This window comes from Haliotis asinina, chromosome 3 (assembly GCF_037392515.1).
Source record: "Haliotis asinina isolate JCU_RB_2024 chromosome 3, JCU_Hal_asi_v2, whole genome shotgun sequence".
Taxonomy (NCBI): Eukaryota; Metazoa; Mollusca; class Gastropoda; order Lepetellida; family Haliotidae; genus Haliotis; species Haliotis asinina.
In genome coordinates this window covers 48,126,884-48,154,458 of record NC_090282.1, presented here as the reverse complement: position 1 = coordinate 48,154,458, position 27,575 = coordinate 48,126,884, and the positions used below count along the sequence as shown (strand labels likewise).

At 39.9% G+C, this 27,575-nt stretch overlaps 1 protein-coding gene across 1 annotated transcript in view; it reads left to right on the top strand.

The window, feature by feature from the left end:
* The window catches only part of LOC137278139 (uncharacterized), a 421,511-nt gene that overhangs the window by 45,040 nt on the left and 348,896 nt on the right, over positions 1-27,575 (top strand). The window contains exons 2-3 of the mRNA XM_067810311.1: positions 9,743-9,977; positions 11,026-11,148. Of these exons, the coding sequence (XP_067666412.1) occupies positions 9,743-9,977; positions 11,026-11,148 (358 nt within the window). The remainder of the gene's footprint in view (positions 1-9,742; positions 9,978-11,025; positions 11,149-27,575) is intronic.

The following is a 27,575-nucleotide window of genomic DNA, read 5'->3' as shown; positions in this document are numbered from 1 at the left end:
CACAGTGATTCCACAAATGGTTGAGCATGAACAATACCACAGATGGCCTTTACAGAATCCATGGAAATGTTTTCTTGGTGTCCCAGGTTTGGCAATCTCGACAAAGTATCTGCATCTACGTTCTTCATTCCAGGTTGGTAGTGGATGTCAAAATTGTAAGCGGAGAGAGTTGCAAGCCATCGGTGGCCTGTAGCGTCCAATTTCGCACTGCTGAGGGCGTAGGTAAGGAGGTTGTTGTCAGTCAGTACTGTAAACCTTGCTCCAAAGAGATAATCGTGAAACTTCTCACTAACTGCCCACTTCAGTGCAAGGAACTCCAGTCTATGAGCTGAGTAGTTGCTTTCTGACTTGGTTAGTCCCCGACTCGCATAGCTGATAACCCTTTTGGCTCCATCGTGTTCCTGGTACAACACTGCTCCAAGTCCCTGCCTACTGGCATCTGTATGTACTTCAAATGGTTTGCTGTAATCTGGATATGCAAGGACGGGTGGTGAAGCCAACAGTGTCTTGAGGTGTACAAAGGCCTGTTCTTGTTCTTGTTCCCATTTCCATGGTTTATCAGGTGACTTCTTGGAATTCTTGGATTTTCCATGTGGCATGAGTGCGGATAACAGCTTGGCAATCTTGGCAAAATCCTTCACAAACTTCCGATAATACCCTGCAAATCCCAGAAATTGGCGAACTTCAGAACCATTGTTAGGCCTTGGCCAGTTTAGAACTCTCTCCACTTTGTCTGGATCAGCTGATATTCCATCTTCAGAGACAACATGGCCAAGGAATTTGATCTTCTTCTTGAAAAATGAACACTTCTCTGGTGAAAGTTTCAGTCCTGTCTCCCTGACGCGCTGAAATACTTGGCTCAACCGTTCTAGATGTTCATCACTTGTCGATGAGAATACGATGATGTATATGAGACATATCTTTAGATGTAGGCTTCAAAACATTCATTCATGAGTCTTTGGTAAGTCGCTGGACTGTTGCACAATCCAAAGGGCATGCGATTGTACTCATAAAATCCCGTCGGCCCAACAGTAAAGGCAGTTCGCTCCTTGTGCGTCTCGTCTATTTCTACTTGGTGGTATCCACTTTTCATATCCAAGGTACTGTAAAACCTTAAACCTGACACAGCTTCAAACATTTCTTCAATCGTGGGGATAGCGTAGCTGTCCTTAACGGTCTGCTGGTTCAGCTGGCGAAAATCCACACAAAGTCTAAGTTTTCCTGACTTCTTACGAACTAGAACAACGTTGGAAGACCATGGGGAATGAGAATGTCTGATGACACCACAGAGAAGTAGTTGATTGAGGTGATCTTTAACTTCTTCGTACATGGCTGGTGGTATTCTTCGATAACACTGTTTAAATGGATTGTCATCTGTAAGTTCAATCCTATGTCTGACCCTGTCTGTGTGTCCCAAGTCGGTATCTCCTGAGGAAAATACATCCAAGTAGTCCTTGATGACTTGTTTTCCCTGCGCGAGCTCTCCCTCTGAAACAGCTGTTTCATTGAAGGCCATGAGGTCCAAGACGGAAGTATCTCCAGATACATTCAGTGATGAAGAAGTCTGTGGTATGTCTTCTAACTACACGACTTGCAACTCACATAGGAGGGCACGACTGGGAACGGACACAGAGCGAGTAGTATGTACATCAACAAGCATCTTCTGTCCAGTTCCATCATAAGATACTAAGGTGGGTACGATGTCAAGGTCATCAGGAATATGGGATCCTCTGGTAGACTGTGCAACAACATTAGTCGATTTATAGGGTAGGGGTCTATCAACATAGCCAGCAGTGTGGATCTCACAGTTGGCTGGGATTATCTTGTGACCTGGTTCAGTGCTTCTAACTTTCCCAACTGAGTAATTGTTCCTTGCAAGTTCTCTCTCCTTGAGCAGCATGCTATGGAATGCTAGGTACCAAGGTGTGTGTAGGTCTGCATGTTGTAGAAATCTTGATCCATACTGATCCTTGCATTGGTCTAGGTAGATAGAGAGGATGTTTGTGCCTAGCGTGACTGGTATTCTCGTATTGTACGAGCTGTCTGGCACAAGGAGTAATATTGAGTTCATCTTGGTAGATGTGCTTCCAGTCCCTTCCAGGTCAACCACAATTAGTCCCAGGTACTGCAGGAGTTCTCCATCGGCACATTCTACATGTTGAAGTTGCTTTAGGGGTTCGAGAGGAGCATCAGGGAAGTTCTGCCTGTAGAATGTCTCTGATATAGATGAGATGGTTGCCCCTGTATCCAGTAGAGCCTTGCACTTGACCCCATTAATGGTCATTGTGCTCTCGGCTGTTATCTGTTGATTGCTGACATTTCTTAGGCCCATGGGTTGCCCCTCCCCACAGGCCTGTGGTAGTTTGAAGAGTCTCCATCAATGACTGCTCTGCATCCCCTCTGGATATGTCCAGGCAGTCCACATCGATAGCATCTTGGGATGTCCTTAAAGGGTTGGGGTCCATGGCGTGGCACTGGGGTCCCTCTGCCCTCAGTGATCCATTGCAGTAAGTCTTCTGATGTCTCAGCTTTAGGGCGTAAACCTAACTTTTTCAAAGAAGAAACCCGCTGATCTACCTCCTCCTTTGACATATTCGGTGTTGCCATTATTCTGGATGAGTTATAAACCTCTGAAGTGAGGTTTAATCCCTTAGCAGGAATTCTATTGGGTATGGCGCAAATGAAGCACTGGAGATAGTGATACAAACAATTTGTTTTTATGTGAAATACAGACGCACGAGATGGGTTCTGTCGATGGATACTACTTTGAGCCTAGTATACTACACTGTAAGACAGTGAAACATATGCTAGGGAAACATTAAGGACACATTCAAGACGTGTACACGGAGGCTAATGAGAGAGGATGATGGCTAACCATCAGAAAAAGACGGTGTGAGTTAACAATTTACCAACCAACGTAACTCTTGACTGATAAAGGTAACCAGCACTGTAACAATATGTATATATCTTGACCACAAATGGACCTGAGATTAATGTCTAGGTATGGACTAACCCCGGAACGATGCTAACTAAACCTTAGGAGTAATACAAAGGTATTTCTAGTGGTTAGTGGTTAGTGGTAAGTGTTAGTTACGCAGATGGTGGCAGTGCAATTGTATGTACACGCGCGCAGGTGGAATATGTGTATGGGAAGCACAGGGACGACTAAGTTACTCTTTAACTAGTAGCGACAATAGTACCTACAAGTTGGGAATCACTGAACACAAACCTACTCTAACACAGACTACTTAACAGTTTATTTGGTTAGGATGGACTATGTATTCAATTCATGTTTTAATATCTAATGAGGTTTAGGACACCATTCTCACTCACATACTTGCATGCACACCCATCCATATATATAGATATCACTCTGTGGCAGGGATGCAATTAAAATGCAGAGATATATGATATATTCCCACATTTGAAGGGTACTGAATGTTGACAGGGGGTAAGAGTTAAGGTCGCGATCAAGACTTTTTTGCACTTATATAATAACAACACTAGGGAAATAAGTATGACAGTAACACTCTCTAACTAACTAACTACCTAACTGACAGATCAGCTAACTAACTAACCAACTAACTAACTAACTAACTAACTAACTAACTAACTAACTAACTAACTAGTCAACTGGCTAAGTAATGAACTAATACAGAGTAAGTAATAGCGCTCCTGTTGGAAATAAGGTTTACATGTACATAAAGTTTACATCATAGAGCACATGCACAGAGGTTAACCAAGATGACTATGTGTAAGGACTGAAGACGCAGTGTCGTCAGATATGGAACGTTCACGCAAAGCAAAACAGTCTTGACAATGTCTGTAAGCAGTTCATGTCATCACATGGAGACAAGAGTAGATAGCCACTCACATGTAGTTCTGTACCACTAGTTTGCACTGTGACAATATGGCGGAAGATCCTGTTGTTCACCTGGAGGTACTTGGTGGCAGTAGTAATGTCAGTTATCCTCACTGGGGGCTCCAATATAACAAAACTATGTTTGCATCCCATTGACAACAAATACAAACAGCTGTGGGTTGTGAGGCTGACGTGTTTATTTTTACTCTGGTTATTAAGCAGCCTGAAAGAACACAGGAAATATATTAAATATGATTAAGTAGATAATGTATGTACATATTTAGATCACTCAATAAATATATAGAATTCATCTGATCAAATATATTTGAACTATATCACAAGGTATAATGGTACATAACATCGATATAAATATGCAGCGATCATAAAAACTATAGGTGCCTTCAGGAAATGTTATAATTAATACATCCATGATGTACATTTAGGTATTACATACCAGGCTGGTGGTATCCAAGCTGATAGAACCAGATATCCTTCTGAGCGACCACAGATCTGCATGGCAAATAATAATGTATGCAAAGAGTCTATATATAAGTGATATGCTATAAAGTGAGGTTTAAGAGTACAACTGCATCCGCCACACAAATCAAACACGGAACTACGGATAATATACCACATATGCATCAATTAACCACACGTCTCAAACATACATGCATACACACATTCAAACATATGCATTCATGCATTCAAACGAACTAGTGATTACTTTTATAAGATGCCTGAGATTTAGTTAATAGTTAACTGAATAACCTTGCATTTAATCCTTAAACATTGCTATAACACAGTGATCTGATAGCTTATCTATTACACATATTAATAGGATATGTTACATTATAGGTATATCAAGTCTGAATTACGTGCTACCGTAAGTCTTATTTCTGATTCTATTAAACAAGAAATTATCCAGAGATACAGTATTTTATACAATATGGACCAACCTTAAATCATCACATGACCGTAGTTATGTGTTGCTCTCAACGAAACAAGACAAGAGTGTTGAAAGCATGCAGTGTGACAATTAGTGGAGATTAGACTGAGTGTTAATAAGGCCTACTATCCAGAGCTATGGACTAAGAGTAAAATGAAGTGTAAAACATTGCTAAGATTCTTATAAGTGTCCATTGTTATCAAATGGAAACAGTGCCATGATTGATACCTAAGAAGAACTATATACAAATATATATATATACATATGAGTCTGCCACACTGACACATATGCATGGTAAAAATGTGGTTGTGGGTAGCTGGACAAAAGAATGTCACTATTCTGACTTCATTCTATAGAAGTAATTTGGAGCACACCCTTCACATGCATGAAATACATTATGGTATAGACATAAGAAGGTAGCAATGTACTGTAGTGGTCTGTGACCAAACATATTTGGTAGCACTTACCAACAGTAACACATAGTATATCCTGAACTGAGTCCATTTAAGTACACACAGATAAGTAAGTCCTGATGAGGTGTTTTGTACACAATGTCCATCTCAAAGATGTCCATGATGTGGTTTCTGTATGAATACGGAACCTCCATATTCATGGCTGTGATGAGATCTCTGTAGAAGAGATGCATGTACTTGCTTGATCTGTGGTATCTCACTGTTTCTTCCTTAACATGTAGGTTGTCCATTAGGTGGTTGCTGAATGACGTTCCATTGAAGATGGCGCATTGAGGATCCGTGCTGATCAAGACTCTTGCAATCTCTTTGGGTAGATGTAAACTTGGTAATCATCCTTGATACATGATGTTAATGGTAGGCACAAAGAGAGGTTCCAGGATAGAGAGTAAGCTAAAAACTTACTCAGGCCAGATTCTAACACCAGAGTGCTGTGGTAGTGATAAAAATTAAGAATGCAGATAAAACAGTAACAAATCTCATATGGCTTGGCTACATAGTTTGGGGATATTAGAAATATTTGGATGATGGCTGTCCTGAATTAGACACTATAACAGCTGTATGTTTTGCCTACAGAGGCAGCATGGATATCACGATGAATGGAAAGGAAGAACTTAGCTTTATAAAACAAAAATTGCAGTGTTTCATAGAGATGAATCAGCACTGACATGAGAAAAGTGGAGTTTATGTTGCTTTTTTTGTGTGTGAATAAATTCTAATTATCAACAAATGTTTAAAGGTCACATGCAACGTAAAACACAACTTTGCAGATTCTGGTACTTTTCGGTATGCACTTATCGAAACAAATCATAAAAAATGACAATTCAACCAATAAAGTTGAAAAAAACGCGATGAAAAAAAAGCCACTAAATTCCCCCCAGCGCTGGGGGGAAAACTGGTTTCAATAGCTGTGCTACGCTGCGTCCATAACGCATGCGCAGTGAATAGGTGCGCGGAGCTTGAAACAGTATGCTTGCCCAGCATCTGAGGTCGTGAGCAGTAGTCTAATCCTGGTTGTGTACACAAACAAGTACATAACCTATTCGTTACATAAAAAAACTTGTTGATTGTGGTAAGCAGTCTCTGTCACAGAGAAAGCTCAGTGTCTGGTTTGTTCACACCTATATGTCTGCCTGCCTGTCTGCTAAAGACAACATGCAATACACAGCTTCAATCATTGACCATGTGCAATTTGAACTTAACACCTATAAGACTATACGACATAAAGAAAATAAAGATGATTTATGACTCGTGCACCCGAGTCCCGTGTCTGCCACATTATGTAATCAGGCACGTGTGATACACATGGCATGTTTTTATGTCTATGGGTTGCAAACAAACTACATTCATTTTTTTCGGACGACTGGATCTGACGGAAACTGGTGCAAACTCTTGTCAGCTTCAAGTCCTGCTTTGTACTTGGACGACCGACAGTTTGCAGTTCACCATCTCTACTGAGATCATTTTTGATTGGATCGAACGAAAATGAGAGAACACGTATTTTCCAAACCCAACATCTCTATATACATTCTTCATGGATAACGACTTCTTTTAGTGTATATGATTTTGTTTGACAACAGTATATGAATCCATACTGAAACGACGCATCAAGTATACAAAAAGAAGTTGTTATCCATAAAGAATCTTACTTTCTTGTGACTGGCTAAACTTCTAACATGACCATCAAACAGATCATCTTTCTGTACACACAATGAACCCTAAGCATATCAGCAAATGAAACAGTCAACCGGAAGCTGTCGTTACACTTGAGTGCATATCCACCCGCTATGACTGGGTTCGGTCTCCCGAGGGCTTCGTTTTGGGGGAAGTATGCCCAAGTACAAAATATTGCACTTTTGAATTGCGATTGTACGATTATAATTTTGTTTATTTGTTTTTTTTTAAAAGCAGCAATGTATATCATATGTCATGAATAAGTGATAAATGAGTTTTAATTATCTTTAAACACGTGCTAGATATCCACTGAATAAGTCTGTAATTAATCCCTTCAGCACAGTTTAATTTCTTAATACAAATCTGGTGCTATTTTACAGAAACATCTCATAAATTATTTGATTTTCAAATACGAGAGATTGTAAATACCAAACAATTGTTATTTACACAATTGAAAATGTTCATTTCCAAGCTTGTTAAACATTTTGCAATGTTGTCTTGCCTTCATCAAGTAAAATGTACATTCATTATTTGAAGTTTTGGTATAAAATACTAACCATGTGTGGAAACAAAATGGTACCAGGGGGAGCTTAAGACATGCTTGTATGCCTCAGTTATTGTGGCTGGAATACATGGGTTATTTGTATCTGTACATTGCATTTAACAAATGGTTTTTGTCCTAAACAACTGGTTATGTTAAAATTTCATTAAGCAACAGAAAGAACAGCAAAAACATTAATTCAATCAATGTGCAAAAATAGTATTTTACTATTCATTTCAAGTGACGAGTAACAAACTCTTACCTCTGTAACAACATCCCATAAATCCCCTCGAAAACTTGAAAACCATTTGATATCTTTCAACAGATCTTAGCAGATATATGATCTTGACAGATCTTGAAGTGGTGCCTTTTGCTGTTTACAGATATATAGCATCTATATTTTTCATGACATCGATGGAAACAATTCAAATTTAGTCTAAAAGAACATCAAGTAACTGTCATATGATTTGTCCTTTCAAATATGTGGGGCCTGGGGTGATAGGACTCTTGTTGGTTAGCTGGTCATTCAATGGGTGTTGTAAATGTTATTCTAATTACTGGAAAAAACGTTTTTCTGTTGCTGAGATATCCTGAAAGACAGGCACGTCTTGCGTTTGGCGATGGATAAATGTGAAAATGCGCATCAATCAAGTCAGTGGGTCCACCAGCCAGCTGTTCTCCTAACCCCTTCATTCCACAACATCACAACACAATGCAGTTTACTGGAATACGCTTGTTGCTGGTGCGACCGATTTATTTAACGACCCTGAACACACTCCAAACAACTAGGTATAAATTATACCCTATCGTATACAAAAAATGATGTATACTTAACGAAATATGACAGAATGCTTGCTGAAACCTGACACGTAAAACCAGAGATAAAAACTTTATAGAAAACACTCTGGAACCGTGTTCCCTCTACGAGTGTAACAGCATTATACTGGAGGGTTTACACTACTCATCAATCTTGTATAGATATGCACTATACAATGCATTGCATAAGCAGTAGAACAATGGAATACAAAACATCACACTTAATGACACAGGTAGATTATAATAGCTTACCAGTCCAACAATATTCAGTATGTAATTACAGATTTCCTACACACATGTATGTACAATGTAAACATTTACCAAACCAGATAAATAACAACCTACAGGTTTACATATATGTGTGATATAGAAAAACACAGTGATAAAACGGCTTACCAGCCGATATTATTCAGATATACATTCCATACAGCAATACGTTATATTCTAATGGCTTGCCAGCCCATTACTTTCATATATACATGTTATACAGAAATGTGCAATATTCTAATGGCTTGCCAGCCCATAACTTTCACATATACATTTAATACAGAAATGTGCAATATTCTAATGGCTTGCCAGCCCATAGCTTTCACATATACCTTTTATACAGACATGTGCAATATTCTAAAGGCTTGCCAGCCCATAGCTTTCACATATACATTTTATACAGAAATGTACAATATTTTAAAGGCTTTCCAGCCCACAGCTTTCACATGTACATTTTATACAGAAATGTGCTGTATTCTAATGGCTTGCCAGCCAGAGAAAGAACAAACTCACGCACTATTACAATAGCTTACCAGTCAAAACCTTCATAGAGAACAGATGCATTATTATAAAGACTTGCCAGCCCAATGAGCAAACACTGAAACGCACAGCGTTTCATAGGTATTATCTTCTACCTTACGATTCACCAGTCAAACCAATAACTTGAAACAGTAAAAGAAGACAAATCACAGATAAAACACATTACATAACATGATACACATAATATATACTTAAAGATGCACGGTCTTGTAGCACAAGCGAGAGAATGAATTTAAATTCACCAACCCTATATATACACTTAATCAGCGCCACCTGGCGGAACAGCCAATCATGTGACTATAGTTACACACCGCTAGGAGAAAGCAATTTTCCCATTTCATACCTCGAATGTTGGAAATTTCATTTATCCATAAGTACAGTCAGCTCACCATTGGTTGCTGAAGACCGGTTGTTGTCTGGACCTTCATGATAGCACCTGAAGACTAGAAGCTTTTGTAACAAAGAGAAAATATCTACCTCTTCTTTTCTTTTCATCATGACATTCCATCAAACAATTATTGATCTCTCTCATTTGCTAGGCTTTCTTTTTTAACTTTACACAATGTTTTCATTCCAACATAGCAGCTATGGAGATGATGACAAACCAATCGTTTTCATATCCACAGCATACAGAGGTGATACATGAGTTTGAGATCTGCATTGAACGACCTAAACCAAGTGCTGTTGATGCGGTGATAGCCCTGCTGAAGAAGATTCTCAGTTACTGCGTTTGTGTTATGACATGTGGTTGTGTGGCCCCACAAAGATCTCCAAATGGAATAAATGGTGAAGAATATGGAACACTGCTGTTAGACGATGAAAGGGTAGCTGTTGAAAATCTGCTTACTTATTTGGAAACAGGTATGTAATGAACACATGGAGGTTGACTATCGACATAGCAAATCCTCATAGCCTGTTAAAGGAGTTTTCTTCCATTCTTAGAACATTCTGTCTAAGTAAAAAAGACAACTAGTAATAAATGCATTTTATTTCGAATGCATCCCACAGTCCGATGGATGTTATGTGGACATGCCAGGTAACATAGTCATAACATTTGCTCACAAGTGAGTAGGTCATGCAACGTTCATATACTGAATCAGAAAAGAAACTTCACATTCTTTCTACAGGGCACCTTAAAAGAACAAGATATTGTAAGATGGTTAAATTGTTATTATTTCATTGCTGAGATCTGTGTGATGTACTCGATACACTGACAGTGCTGCAATCAGTTCCATTAGGCTACACCGCTGTTCCAAAACATGGGTATACAGAATGTCACGTCACAATATGGACATCGAGAATGGAGACTGGCAGTCTGCAACCGATTTCGAATGATCTGTTAGGACAGTCAAACTCTAAATATCTCAGCCTTGGTTCTTGTAGCCAACAGAAATCTGTCACATAGGTGACGTAGGGCGATTTGACGTTACACGTGGACGACCCGACCTTGGGTGATAAGAAGTCGTGCCAGTTGTTGTAGATCTCGCAAGTCATACACAGTATGACGGCTGCATCCTGCACATTTGACAATCAAGGCATTTAAAGTACCGTTTAAAAGTGTTTTTTCAATTCTTGAGGCCAATGCAAACACATCCAAATGAAGAAAACTTTGATGCAAAGATCACATGATCGACTGCATGTGCAAAACCTGATTTGGCACTAATGTCATTTGCACGATGAATGGATGGGTTTGAGTGGGTTTTTGCTAACGTTTTTCTTGAGTCAAAAGGTAGGGATCCCATTTCGGATACATAGATGTATCATCAAAGAAAAATTGTTCATTATTTAATATAATATAAAATTACATTTTGTGAAGTTTCGTTTTTGACTCAGTATTGTGTACTGTGAACAATTGAGGACTGATTTCCTCATTCAGCCAAATTAAATAGGCTTGAAGTTTGTGTTCCAGACAACTGTAGTGATCCAGTGGTGTCACATCAGCATCTACGGGCCCTTTCTATACTGACATATTCTGACAATGATGATTTACAACGATCAGCAGCTCTTTGCTTTGCCGAGTTCAGTGAAAAGAGTAAGTGTTTTCATTTTCTGTTACAGTTAGAACACAAATGTTTTATGTTGTTGGAAAATGGAAGAGTATGGCAGAGGATGGGTGAAGGGTTGAAGTGTAGCAATTTAACTGAAGTATATCTAAATGTAGGAAATACCAGAAAGAAGCAGAAAATGAAGGGGTACATTCAAGAGAAACAGTACAGTAGTTGTGGGATAAGACAAAATTGATGACAGCAAGTTAGAGAGAACATGCATCATGCATGACAACTACATATAACACTGAATACCTATTCATCATGTGCCTTGGTGGCGTAGGAGGTTACAAGGCTAAACATGATTAGTAGTATACATAATTTAAAAATTGGCCCCTTGGGAAGGACCTGATCCAAAACTCACTATTGTCTATACTACTGCGGATTTTAAAACAGTTAAGAATTTGCTGTGACAAAAGGTGTATGAAATCCCCAGTGAACCAGCAAAACAGAACAAAGACAAGTCTAAAACATTCAAATATCATTATTGGCAAAGAGAGCAAGTAATACAAAGTCGAAAATCAATTTCACAATACTGATTTCAAATACAATATTCATGAGACAAAATCTAAGGCAATGGGTCACAAAATATAACATAGCAAACTCACCAAAGTCTTAGTGCGAGAGAGAAACAGTCATGCAGAATGTAGCACAGCAAGCGGTCTGACAGTGGCTATGAATATGAAGTGTTGGCAGCAATTGATGATGATACTCCAGTATCCCCCTCCACCATGGCAGCTAGCATTTATATATACATTCAGTCATTTGCCGAAAGTTCAAATACACACAAACGTCGCCACTAACGTAGAAAACTCCAGAACGAGTGTTAACATGTTCGTTCAAAGGGAGGTAACTCTAAAGTACTGCCTTAGAGGCGTGCCGCTTAAATAATTCTCTGTGGGAAATGTGACCCATAATAACGAACCCAAAAACCCTTAATATTGTGATTCACACGAAAACTAATTTGAGTTTATGTTACCCTTAGGACATATTCGTGAGAAATTATAACTGGTAAAATAATGACATGATAATTTACAGTATTCTTGGCAATGATTTTTGTTGCGTTACTAAAATGACATAAATATACATACTCTTGTGTTGTGTTTACTTCGAAGATGGGAATAATTTTCTTTTGTATGAATCAATTTACAGTAAACCAATATAAAATTGTTGATGAATAGAGAATCTCACCCAAGGGTCTACTGATACCAATTATATCAACACGAGTCGATAAAGTTACAAATATCCGATGCTTGCAGGGGATATTTTTACTTTCATCAACAAGTGTTGATAAAACTGATATCACTAGACACGAGGGTGAGATTCTATTTATCATAAAAACATAATTCTTCATTAGTTTTCAATGAAAAATGTTCATCCCTCAACACAGAATTACCATTAGACATGCAGTGCAGCGACATCATAGCATTGTGAAGTCATCAAGTTCATGACGTCATGTCAATGTCCGGGCATTGGACAAAATCTACTCCCAAAACGATATCTCAAAGGAGATGTCGTTTGATCTCACGTAAGATATCTTCTCTGGAACACAGTTTTTGATGAAAGCCGAGATATCACTTGAAGTACGGTACACGTGTTCGCTCAAAAAAGATGGACGTAATAAGTTATAATGTTCATTTGACAACTTTTACGAGTACTGTTGTAGATTGTATTCTTGAGCTTATTCACTTTGATTAATTATCTCCCCGAAACATCGTTACTTTGCTCTTTGACAACTTGATGATATGGACCCGTTGATGATGCACGTGCATGCGAGATTTTTTTCCAATAAAGCTGGGGATAATAGTTTATAATTCCAATTCTGTCAGGTTTAACGTATTTTTGTGCACATAGAACAGAAAACAAACACGGGTTTTTAGAATAATGGTCAGTATAATCTTTATTAGATATTATTCTCACTTTGCATACTTACGTCTTAAGTGCAAAACAGGCCCCAGTGGCGAGCCACCTCCTCGTGGTGGGTGCTGGGTAACGCCATGAGCTCGCCGACACCCCCTTAGTGGACCCGGGGGATATTTGGTCCACCAACCCGTTTGCCGTGGGTTGCGGCCCTGTGTCAGTGGAGGAAGGGATCCCGGTGGTTGAGGGCAACAGGGGCCTGCAACCGTGTTCCTGTTGCCTAATACACCACTTTGGCCCTGACTTCACCTAGACGGGTGGTTGAATGGGCCCAGTTCAACCAATCGGCTGGTCATGCCAAACCCTGTTCATGAATGTGTATATAACTGCACAAAAATATTTGGAATTGTTGAAATTATGGTCTTGGCGCCCGCTGTTCAAACAACATCATTTGATTCTGATGTAAGTTTGCATGAATATATATTTCATGACTTTTGCCTAGAGTCTCATGCCCAGAAGGCGATGGCTCATGGGCCAATCTGGTGGTACATTATCTGTAATGTTACTGCTTGAGTAGACCCCCTTGGTATCCTTAGTGCCGCCTGTTGAAGGCCCACAGGCATTAGGCATCGTCCTTGTTGACACTCCGTGGTGGGCGGGGAGCCAGGAGGGTGAAAAAACAACAACACAACAATGGCTAACCAAAACCCCAAAAAACAACAACGTTCTCATATAGATGACTCTGATGATGATGAAGACACAATTACTAGATTGTGTTATTCTGACCGTGATACCTGGCCTCGATTCATTATTGCTGAATCTAGTCAGAAAAAATTGACTTCTTGTTCGCCTTTTCTATTAGAGAAAGCGATCCAAGGTATTGCTGGAACAGTAAAGAATGTGACCAAAACTAGATCTGGCTCAATTTTAATAGAATCCTTGAAGAGAGAGCAAGCAGCAAATCTGATGGAAGCAAAATCTTTTGGAAATGTTCCTGTTAAATGTTATCCTCACAAAACACTGAACTTTAGCAAAGGTATTATTTGTGACAGAGACAGAAGTCTTGCTGATCTCTCCACTGATGACATTGTCAGTCAGTTACGGACGCAAGGAGCTGAGGCTAAGCGTTTCTCCTTTAAGAAAGATGGCATCGCTTCACCTTCCAATACCTACTTACTGACGTTTGATATCCCAAAACTGCCCCAATCTATTGAAGTTGGTTGTTTTTCTATGAAAATTGATCTATATGTCCCTAATCCTCTCAGGTGCTTTAACTGCCAGAGGTTTGGGCATGGACAGAAGACCTGTAAGAACCGAGCTGTTTGTTATCGCTGTGGTGGTGACGATCATGATTCTACCACATGTTCATCTGACCCAAAATGTGTGAATTGTTCTGGTTCGCACATGGCTTCCTCAAAAGAATGTCCAGCTTGGCAATTTGAAATGTCTGCTCAGCGTATCAAAACTGAGAAGACTATAAGTTTTTCAGAAGCAAAGAAACTGGCCGCTTCGGCTTCGACTTCTTACAATGCTTCCTTGAAAAGTAAATCCACATACGCAGAAGTACTGAAACCATCTGTCAAGTCCATTGAATGTCAGACTGATTTGACATGGATGTCTGCTGAAAAACCTGTGTGCATTTTTGATCTGACTTCCCTTTCTAACAGTCAATCTTCCTCACAAAAATCACTGAAATCATCAGAAACTCAGACGTCTGCACCAGTTGTGAAAAAGAAAAATGCGAACGTTGATTATTCTAAAAAGCAAAGTAGAACTGATCGTGTGCCTTAAGGACAAAGAGACCCTGTGTCCGTTCTTAATAGGTTTGAAATTTTAGATGACATGGACGTGTCATCTCAGGCAAGCACCTACTCCAGGAGTCATTCTCCAAAGAGAAAAGGTCGTGAGCTTTCTCCAATAGCTCATCCTAAATGATTGTTACTCTAATGTAGTGATACTGGACTCATCCAGATCTCCTACTGAACCGCCATGCGTTCTCAAAATATAATCCAATGGAACTGTAGAGGTCTGCGGAATAATTTTAATGATTTACAGCTTTTGGTTCAAGATTTGAAGCCATCAGTTTTATGCTTACAAGAGACCTATGTCAAAGCCACTGATACATTTGACCTCCGGCAGTATAGCTCATATCATAGTTTCTCCCCTCCAGGTCATAAGGCTACTGGAGGATCTTCAGTTATTGTGAAGCAGGATATAATCCATAGTCCTATCTCACTTAATACCCCTCTTCAAGCAGTTGCAGTCAGGCTTACATTTAATTTTGTGTTCACTTTATGTTCTCTTACATTCCCCTTTCTTACTGTCTTCAGCAATCAGATCTTCAATAGTTGTATGATCAACTTCCTAAACCGTGTGTTATCGCAGGTGACTTGAACTGCCACAACCCACTTTGGGGTGGTTCAGTTATAAATACAAAAGGAAAAATACTTGAGGATTTCATCTCCAACAATGATTTATGTATATTCAATGATAATTCACATACTTATCTGCATCCTGGAACGGATAGATCTTTCCCTTACAGACTCCAACTTATTAAATTAATTTGCATGGTCGGTTCATGATGACCTTTCTGGAAGCGACCATTTTCCCGCTGTCCTATCAACTGTGCATCCAAGTGACACTCGGCCATCATGAAGGTGGAACTTTACAAAAGCTGATTGGTCTCTGTTTTGAACATTATGCACTGAAAGGTTGCAACCTGATTTATTCCTAAATGCCCCTGATCCTATTCAAACCTTTTCTGATGAATTAAATGTCATAGCTGATGAATGCATTCCAAAATCCTCTACAGTTTCACACGTTCGTAAACTGTGGTTTAACACTGATTCCAAACAAGCTAGAAGGGAGAGAAAAAAGGCAGAAAAATATTTCCGTCGCCATCCAACTGTCCATAATTTAAATCAACATAAAATTTCCAATGCCAAGGCTCGTCGCACATTTAAGCAACATAAGCGACAGTCATGGCAAAACTACGTTTCTAAAATCAACTCATGAACGCCAATTTCTAAGGTTTGGAATATGGTACAGAAAATCAAAGGTAAAGGATCAAAGTGTAGTGTTCACCATCTCAAGGAAGGTGACAGTTTTCTCACTGAAACATCTGATATTGCAAATAAAATTGGTGAAACGTTTGCAAAACATTCCTCTTTGTCAAATTATTTACCAGACTTTAAGAAATTTAAAGATCAACAAGAAAAAAAGAAAATTAATTTTAATTCCGAAAATGGGGAGGACTACAATGAAATCTTTTCCATTCATGAGCTCCATACTGCCCTTGAGCAAGCTCATGATACTACGACTGGAGCTGATAACATACATTATCAGCTCCTTAAGCATTTACCTGAATCGTCTTTAGAAACATTGTTGAATATCTTTGATAATATATGGACGTCTGGTCATTTTCCTTCATCATGGCAAAATGCTATTATCATTCCTGTTCCTTAACCTAGTCGGGATCATACTGATCCTTCTAACTACCGACCAATATCACTTACTAGCTAGCTATCTATATCTAACTATCATTTGGTACGTTTAGAATCTTTTATTAAAAATCCCATGTTAAATAAACAACACGCTGTATCAATTTTTTTCGACCTTGAAAAGGCATATGATATGACATGGAAGTATGGAATTCTTAAGGATCTTCATGACTTTGGTTTGAGGGGCCATTTACCCCAATTTACATGTCAGTTTTTAGAAGACAGACAATTCCAAGTCCGAGTTGGTTCTACCCTGTCTGACCATTACAGTCAGGACCAGGGTGTCCCAAAAGGCAGTAGTTTTTCTGTCACTTTATTTAGCATCAAGATCAACAGTTTATCCAAGGTTTTAAGTGGCTGAGGCTGAGACAATTGATGGGTCACTTTTTGTGGATGATTTTAATATTTCTTACGCTTACCATAGAACGGCAAATGCAATTGTGCCTAAACAAAATAAATAAATGGTGTCTTGAAAACGGCTTTAAATTTTCTAAATCAAAAACTAATTGCATACATTTCTGCCGTAAATATAAACCACATAGAGACCCAGAATTGTTTTTAAATGGCACTCCCATCAAAGTTGTCAAAGAGGCCAAATTCTTAGGTCTGATTTTCGACTCACATTTAACTTTTCTACCGCATATAAGATCCCTAAAAACTAAATGCTTGAAGGCACTTGATTTATTGAAAATCATGTCTAATTCAAGGTGGGGAGGAGATCAAGCTACTCTCCTACACCTATACAGATCACTTGTCCGCTCAAAGCTTGATTATGGCTCCATTGTTTATGGTGGAGCTTGTAAAAGCAACTTAAAACTATTAGATTCTGTCCACCACCAAGGTCTAAGACTTTGTCTTGGGTCCTATAGAACATCTCCTGTTGACAGTTTCTACCTTGAAGCCGATGAACCATCTCTTACACAACGCCCTATAATATTATCTTTACAATATATCACAAAACTATACTCTAACGAATCTAACCCTGCATATAATTGTGTCTTCAATCCTCTGTATGAGGATTTGTATAGCAAAATGTCTTCTCTTGTTCCACCTCTTGGGCTCAGAATAAAGCCGTTTATTGCTGCTGCTGGCATTGAGTTGGAAACTATATCTCCTTCTCGACTTCTTTCTTCTCCTCCTTGGCAGCTGGCTCAGTCACAAGTTGACCTAACATTAACATCATTTAAAAAATCAGAAACTAATGACTTACAAAATAAACAAGAATATAATCAATTAAAAAGTAAATATAATAATTGCAAAGCATTATTTACAGATGGGTCTAAGGACGGTGGTGCTGTAGCTTGTGCCACTGTCATTGGATCCAGAACAATATCTTCTAGAATTCCAGATAACAGCTCTATTTTTACTGCAGAAGCTAACGCCATATTAACGGCTGTCAAATATATTTAAAGACATCCTAAACATAAACAATATATCATTTATTCAGATTCTCTTTCGTGCCTTCAGGCTATTAAAAACCTATCTTGTAAACATCCACTTTTAATAGAAATTATTGAATTATATAATGATCTTGCTACTGGCCAGTACGACATCGTCTTTTGTTGGTTACCCAGCCACGTGGGCATTTCTGGTAACACAATGGCAGATGTTGCTGCCAAGGCAGCCCTCAATAAATCTGTGACACCACTTCTTATTCCATACTCTGATTACAAAGCTGGTATTAGATCTTACATCCGTGATCTGATGCAGAAGAAGTGGGACACCCAGGTTGCAAGGTATTCGCAAGTAATAGTGACAATTTTATGACTTAAAAATTGTTAGAGTGTAATTGAGGTGTCTGAAAAACACGACATTTCACCATTGAAATGCTATACACTGTTGTTTTAGTATTCCTAGTTACTTCCTCAAAAACATCTTTCACATACACCTTTAATTCATGTGAGGGGAATATACTATCAGGTGAAATAAGTTTGCAAGTAATAGTGATAGTTTCATAATCTAAAAAAGAATGTTAGGGAGTATTTGAGGTGTGTGAAAAATATGACATATTGCCAATCTGATCTGATTCGCCATTGATGCTTGAGGGTTATAGTTCCATAACTTCTTTCTTGCTTGTTTATCTAATTATTTGACAAAACTGGAAATGTGTTTTAGAACGCTTTGTGAGAGTTTTACACTTTATTTTTGAGGACAGTGTGACAGTGTCTGTTAACATTTTGTTAATGTCCATTCCATTCCCCACATGCAATAAGATATCTGAATCAATTATCAATGTGAACAAAAATGTTTCAAAGTAGATTTTTTAAAAGGACAACTGATGTCAACACATGTTCTTGCGATACTTTTGCGTTCTTTAACATGTTCTGGGAGAGAAGACCGCAGTGTATCATTTATTCTTTCATTCATTCACATATGTACTTCTTTCTTGTATTCTTTTACTTTATTTCGTTCATTCATTCACATAATTCTTGCTCTTACTTCTTACTATAATTCATTCATTCATTCATTCATTCATTCATTCATTCATTCATTCATTCATTCATTGTAAAATTCCGACCGATACAATAAACTGGCTGAAGTTCTGTTAAACCAGGGATAATCTACAAAGTATATACTCTATATAGGCTCCCTGGTTAAACACAACTGAAGTTGCAATGGGAATGAGCCAAGTCACTGTGTGTGTTGGAGCATGACGAGTCACACATTGATTAGTACAAATGGCAAAGAAAGCAAGCGAGTGACCTATCCCTGTTTTAGAGTATCCCTGGTAAAACTTGGTAGATATGTATGGCAGACCTGAATGTGGTGCCTTTTGGTACTGACAGGTTTTTGTGATTTATCATTTTGCTTGTTTCCACAGAAACGATTCTGACTTAATCTGAAAAAGGAGGGATGGGCTTTGTTTCTGGAGCACAACTCAAAAACTTTCAGCAAAACTTGGCAGATATGTGAGGCAGACCCCAAAGTGGTGCCTTTTGCTATTTACAAAGTTTTGGCATCTCTATTTTTTCCGGTTTCCATGGAAACAGTTCGGACTTAGGCTCAAAAGGGAGGGATTGGTTTCGTTTCCAAAACACAACTTGACAACCATTTGATATCTTTCAACAGATTTTGAAGTGGTGCCTTTTGTTGTTTACAGATGTATGGCGTTTACATTTTTCATGATTTCCTTGGAAACGATTCAAACTTTGTCTAAAATAATGTCAAGAAGCCTTCAGATGATTTTTCTTTCAAATGCCTGGGGGATATGTCATCTTTTGATGACTCTTGTTCTTTTCTTCGCCAAAGACAGGGCATTTACAAGACTTGGTTCGAATCTTGCCTCATTTCATGGTATTCTGCAAGTTCCAAGAGCACCAAACAAAACTCCTCTTCCTAGATTTTGTTTTCCGTGAAATATGATCTTCTTTCATGTGGAGCTTCAATTTGGCCAGAGCTCTGATTTTGTCATGTTTTGTCTCTTTGCACTGCAGTCTGCAAGACAATACTTAAGCTCCAATCCAATCAAGCCCGTTGCTTTGGCCTTTATTTCGTACCATGGTGGTACACAACAACCTCATGCCTGACGCACCTAATCCCATGCCGGTTGCTATCAGGGCGGTGTGTGCGCTGTCCACATGATTGAAGGCTCTGCAATACTTTTGGTATGGTGCTCTATGTGTGTCCCATTCTGGTTCGATTTGTCATTTCATTCCTCATAACTGCTGTAAATGAAACCCATCTACACGAAATCCTGATGAGTGTACTATAAACTGAGGAGGTGCATGTTTTTGTGTACATTAATTTGTATTTAATCTGATGGAAGACTTTTGAAAAATCATGAGGATTGTGGCTGAGACTCTCCCACCATGACTGAATCATGGTTTGATGTGCAGAGTGACACTCAGGTATCCTATACTTGGTGGATTATGTTTAATATCTGAAACTGAAAATTTCATTTCCGTGATGGCGCCTCAGGTTAATTTCTGTTACTGCAGCAATGAAAACGATTCGATTCAACCATCATTGCATTTTCCCTTTTCAGCGGCATGGCTCTGACCTTGGCGTTGACCTTGAACGTTGTCCGTCATGCTTAGCTGATCATGATGAATGAACACTTCATGATAGACGACGAGGCTGGGATCTCTCAAACCGATGATGGTGCTTTGCGATCGTAGGTTGTTTGACGGTAACTTGTGATGTTACTGATTGTAATTGATTTTTCCCCAGTCTTCAACATCATTATACCATTCAACTTGTTTAGAGTGAGGCTGGATCTGATGGGTTCCAAATTTTGTCGTTGACCATTAAACAAATCATGGTGAATTCCGTCTATAAATATCCCATTGTTGTTTCTCTCTGTGCTGATGTTCGACCATCACGGATGGTAGATGATGTCCCAGAGTGCGACTTCAAGCTAACCCGATGCATTATCAATTGTGTGCAGCAGTGACAGGGGTTCACCGCTCGAGATTCTTGGGAGCGTGATGTGCATGTTAAATGAACGCAAGACACTATCGTATGCACTCAATACGTATGCACCAGGAGTGTTTTGCCCTAAAAGCGATGTTGATCTCGCCTGGATGAACATCATGGTGGACACTTGGGACGGTTCCCACTTTCAAGCATGATTCATCGGCATCTTTCAAAAGTATAGGGTTTTGGTCACAAAATCAAAATGGTGCATGCTTGGTTCAACAACCCAATGCAATTCTGGCAGAATCAGTTCAGTTTCACAGTGTAGTGCATGACAACCGGTTGCAGCATGACATTGAACGACACATTTTATTTTCACGAGTACTACCAGATGAGATGCTGAAAGAAATTGGTGCATTGCTTCTACGGCAAAAGGCAAGGACTGCGATAAACAATCCACTCCATTGTCATGCGTATGAGTAAATTTGATGTCGATCCGAAAACAGTCGAGGAGGAGAGGTTTACTGTGTCAGGACCTCGCATCATCGAGCAATGAATGGTGAGACGATCACATGAATTTTAAAGATGGCATCGCTTTCTCCAGTTTGAAGACGTATGTCTTGGCCATGCTGGGTGCACAGGTGCAAACGCATTCCAGCATCGCGGGTCAAGGGATAGCTCATGATGTGCAGAAACAGTTCATGAAACAGTTCACAGAAACAGCGTGGGACTGTACATTCCTCAAGTGACTGGTATCACATGTACAGTGCCAAGCGACATCCTCGCCTGAGGATGAACAGAGTGGTAGTCTACAACAGTGAATTCTTCATTGCGACTGCAGATCAAAAGTTAGGTGTCATCCCCGACATCAATGCGAGTTGAGTCCCACCGCCCATGTGTACTGGCGAAAGAGGCCTCGTGGCACTGCCCCGATACCTGAGGTAGGAGTATAACAGCATCAGCCTTGATATCCTCCACATGAGCAGGCGATCAACCAGCAGTATGTCAATCGTAATACGGCATGGTGTGATTAGGTGCTTTTGTGCCTCATTTGGTTAAAAATTCTTTAGTAGTGACGTACACCAGTTCGGCCACAGCAATGACGAAAGCTCCCTTTTTCGCTCGAGCCACATGACCATTATCGACAGTGTGCCGAGCAGCCACGATGCTTCTGCCAAGGATTCCTGGAAGTGCTTTGGCAGTTTTGCCGACAAGCTTGGCCATGGCTTCGCCAAGTGCTTTCAGACATTATTTATCCAGTCTCCGAGGTTGCTGTCGCTGCCTCCTCGTAGCGGAAGAGAACCTCAGAGTGTCAGAATGCTGGTGATGGTGATGCCTTGTTCCTGGAACAAAATTGAGATCCTGTCAATCAAGATTCAGTTTCAAGGCTTTATTTAGACCATAAAATACCCAGAGTTCCATGTTGGGCAAGGGTTTGTCCCAGTGCACCTGCAATATTTTTTCAAGACAGCCCGTCGTTTTTTGATCTTCGATGCATTGGGGCATATCTCTGGTGGTGATATTGTCAAATCCGGTCCTGATGTTTTCAAGATCTTGGACAACCTCTGGTGGAAATTGTTTTGATTGTGTGCCACTGTAATCTCAGAGTTTCAATTCGCAGCGAAGGAACTGAACGCTGGGTTTTCCCACCGTGCTGACTGCTCATGAGATTGCTCTTGAATGACATGTCTGCCAACGCATTGTCGTCTGAGACACTGCTTGTTTACTTTTACCACCTGGGCAAGAATGATATCATTGTCCCCGGCACAGTTTGACTGGCATTTGACATCACTTTGACTTCAAATGACAAGTACAAAGTCGTGCAGAACCTTAGTCAAGATAACCACCATCAAAATCAGCGGGGACAAGGTGCTGAGCATCGATGAAAGCAACATGTTTTACTGCTACGTGGACCTCAGGACACCTGCGTGTCAGGGCATCTGCAATTTTAAAGTGACACTGTTGTGCATGGGGTACCAGCTCACCAAGATCATGTCAGCTGTACGAGCCAGCGCTGAAACTTACGGGAACTGATTTTGGATCCCACTCGACTTCGAGCTGCTTGAGGGACATGCGCCATTTTACCAGGCTGCGCTGGGCATGAGGTTGGAATACGAACTCAATGACTTCAACGACTATGGCAAAGTCGCTCGGACCCCTAATGGCTATCCCAGCATCTTGATTGTTCCCATGGGGGACTACAAACTGAAAGAGACAACCAGAAGTTTTTCAACCTGGAGATCACAAAAGTGGAAGTGACTGTTGAGGGTGTACTCAACCAGCCAAGGCTCATCAGCAGTGGTATGTGATAAAAAAGCTGCAAGGCGATCAAACGCACACCGGAAACTGACATGGTGGTCAAGGAGTACCTGACTGACAAGTACACCCTGTGCCTGGACATGCCATCCATGGACGACAGGCTGCATAGTGGCACACTGAACTTATATATGAACTGAACTTGTACATGATCATGGGCACAAAACTGAACATAGAGACTCGTGCAAGCCATTCATTCATCTGCCTGGCAATCATCACTGCGTGATTGTGTGCAGCAAGACCAGGTGTGGCAAAATGGCCTTTGAATTGAACCTGCTGGAAGGTTACTATCGGGACGCGTCCGTCCAAGTCGTCGTCCTCTGCTCAACTTGAACAAGACATATACGGACAGAGTGTGGGTCACGACGGACCTGGACGTGCATGAAGTCAATCCTGGAATGTGTCTGCAGGACTGGTTGTGCGTTTACCTTGGCAAAGAATAATCGACACCTCTTAGATGACTGCAGCGCCAACAGGGAATTTGTGAAAAGAGAGATGCCTTTTGTACCTGCCCCTCTTGGACCGACAGTGATGCACAGCGTTTGGGTGCTGATGCAGGAATTCAACTCAGTGCTGAAAGACCTGAGGGAACCAGATGTGATGGGTGGCCCTGTTTCTCTGCAAGGACAGGGATTCATTCGAAGAATGCTTGTGGGATAAAATGACGTGATTCCGTGGTTAAACAGTTCGCCAAAATGCAACTTGACTTTCATCTCGCTGTGTTTCATGTGCATCAGAGTTTATTTTATTAGACTCAAAAATCGTTTGGTTTGATAACCTGCTTGCACATATGATGGTGGAAGATAATACTAAAAGTGACGCTAAGCGAGAGAGGCTGGTGGCCAGACACTACATGGGCAGTGGCTATCACACATCCAATAGAATTCACAAATTGCCAGCCAGAGACGTTGACATCGAGAGATATGAAGCCTTTGACTCGGCATCAAAATGACAAAGAACATAGGTTTCGTCCTGACGCGGATATACGGTGGCCTGGCAAATATGGATGGAAGGTTCATCCGAATTAAACCATGACATGTTTATATGTGAATGATACACAAATTATACATCATAATACTGAAAGTGTAATCCGAACGATGGGATGATTGTGCTTACTCTTGTTCAACCAACCTTCACCTCAAAGAAATTGCCTAATATGCACAACAATACTGATGGATGACATGATTGATAACTGATTTTTACAAAATGGCGGCTTTGCCGACAAGGGCACACGGAATTGTGTTTACTTTTCCCTTGAATCAGGGATTGTACATAAATTATGTGAGATGTAAGTAATCAGAATGATTCTGACTATCTATGTATCTTTTTATCGTTTTCATTAGTAGAGGAAGTAAGGAGAAGCCAAAAATGCTTTTAATTACCATTGTCATTCTGCATGATTTTGCGTCTGTCATGGCGTCATGCTGCACGGAAACTTTAACAATTTCTTTTGAATTATCAAAATTGTATCCATTTTCAATTTCCTATATCTTGCTACAATACTCTTTCCATGCATATTCTAAAGGTACTGAGCCATTCAAAGCAATGAATAGATGGCTGGATGTCAGAAAACTTCAGAAAATGCTACGCAGTGTAAAATTGGAATTTTTCTTTGCGTACATTTGAAGCAAGTGTAGTTTTCCGCACAGTGCTCATTTTAACACCCAATGTCTTTCATTTTTTTTATTTACAAAGTTGGTATTTGTGACAAAGATGAAGTCCACTAGTAATTTCGTTCTAAAATGTGTGGTGAATTCAGTGATGCATTTGTCACAACTGACTATGAAATATTCGTGATGCAAAAAGAAATGTGTCTCAATATCGACCTATGCAAAACGTGATTTTATCAACACTATCCAGTATGGCGTTCATGTAAGTGTATTTTTGAAAACACCCCAACTGATTCGATTTCACTGGCAATGTTTCAGAATTATCATCAGTGGTGTCATGAAAATCTAGTATCAGTGTTCATTAAGATGTTATTTTTGACATTCAATACACCCAGTAATTATCCAATTTTCGCATTTCAAAACAATACAGCAAATTACACTGTGGATTTTCATTTCATATTGTGTAAAAAGTGATGACATATCCGTTGAAGTCTGTTTTCAAAGGTAATTTTAAGCACTTTAGCCCTGTCTGAGATAATAGCGGATGGTACCAAGGAACAGCAAATTTCCAACAGGATTCAAAACTGTGATTTACACTTGTGAGTGTGATATATTCATAATTTATTGGACTTCAAAGTGAGGGTTGAAGAAGAAGAACACATATACTAGGCACATGAAGAAGCTTTGCCTACAAAAATTTAAAATCTAAATTTATCAAACCGGTGTGGATACATAAGGATTTAAACTCAGAGATTAGTGACATGTATCCAACATGCATGCACATGCCATTTTTCGTGATGTCACTGGTTTCATCCTTGACACATGTGACCCGTGAAGGTCCCGGGGTAGAATAGGCCTTCAGCAATCCATGCTTGCCATAAAAGGCGACTCAGCTTGTCGTAAGAGGCGACTAACGGGATCGGGTGGTCAGGCTCGCTGACTTGGTTGACACATGTCATCGGTTCCCAATTGTGCAGATCGATGCTCATGTTGTTGATCACTGGATTGTCTGGTCCAGACTTGATTATTTACAGACCGCCGCCGTATAGCTGTAATATTGCTAAGTGCGGCATAAAACTAAACTCACTCACTCACTTGACACATGCAATATGTTGTTGCATGTGCATTCCAGGAAAGAGAAACAGAGCAAATGAATGCTACACAATACTGTCACTTTGGAAAGCTCAACCCCCGCCCTTGCGATCGTTAAAAAAATTAAACAGCTATTCAAACGTATAGCATCCCAAGGCTAACGTCTGCACAACATCATTAGGCCACTGGGATGGTCCGTAGGGGAATGTCTCAACAACAAGTGGCTGCACATTTCCACGGCCACTGGAACCCCATTTCTGCACTGGTGAGATGCTACCAGAACACAAATGGCAACATTGATTGGCCACATTCTGGACATCCACTTGTAAAAACGCCAAGACAGGTCAGGTGGAAAAGGGTGACACATCGTCATTACAGGTTTCAGACTGTGGTGATGACTGCCCCGACCATCTCATGACTTTGCTGTAGTCACCATAACACAGGTGTTATATAATATGGGCTATAGGGATCAGATTCTTCAACCTGCGGCAATTCCTTTTCTGCAACATCATGGCGCCGAGTTAACATTCCAACAGGACAATGCACACCCTCATACGGAAAGGGTTGCTATGGATTTCTTGTAACCCAACAATGTTGACTTACTGCCTTGGCCAGCAAGTTCACCGGATCTCTCCCCGATAGTGTATGTTTGGGACAAGATGAATCGGCGTCTATGCCATCTTACTCATCCGACAGATATGGTCTTGACCTTGCAACAGAACTTGAGAGAATCTGGCATGACATCACACAAGCTTTCCTTGTTTGATAGGCTCTGTTCATTGTTGATGCACTGCTGTTCTCAATGCTGATGGTGGACATACCAGTTATTGAGCTTGTCGTTTGACCCCTATCTCGCTTGTCATTGTGATTGACTTTTCAACTGAAATTCTCCAGACTTGTTATGGTCTTGTGATCAATCTGTTTACCTTTGACATTGTTATCGTTCTTATCAACTGGGATAATATTTTGACAATGCACAGTTTCTTAATGTGACTAGTATGTCCCTTCCCTCCTCATAGAACAGCCATTTCCCTATACAATTCAGTCAAATCACATATAGTTTACATGTACTCTTGTCATTGATCTCTGTCACTACTCATCATAATTTTGTCCGTTTATTTGCTCGTATTCCAATTCACATTTTGCAGCGGTCACTTACAACAGTTTTCAGGGCCAAGGTGGCTAGATTCCAGTTTCGGAATCCCCAGGAATGCAAAGACAAAACACAGACTGTTGTTGGAAGATTTTGAAGTCATATTTTCTTCAACATTGAACAATTAAGTTGGTATATGTGCTGGATCCAGTGAACACAACTCAACTTGCTCTGGACATAGCACAGAAAACAAGATCTATTACAGAGGATGCTTTATGAGCAAACGATTTTTAGATCAGATCCCATCCGCATGACGGATCAAGACACAACACCTACAGCCACAAATGGATCAGATGTTATGGATCAGATGTTATGGATCAGATGTTACATCTAAACCTTGGGACAAAAACAATATTTTGACAGCCATAAAGAAACTCATGTCATTTATTCTTAAACTTTGCAGATAATCATAGAATCAGTTAGGATGTTTTGGAAAAATTCATGAACGCAAATGTCAAAGTGAGCTTTCCGTCATATTAGATATTGCAGGAGTGTTTATAAGCTGAAGTTTCACTTAAGCCAGTCAT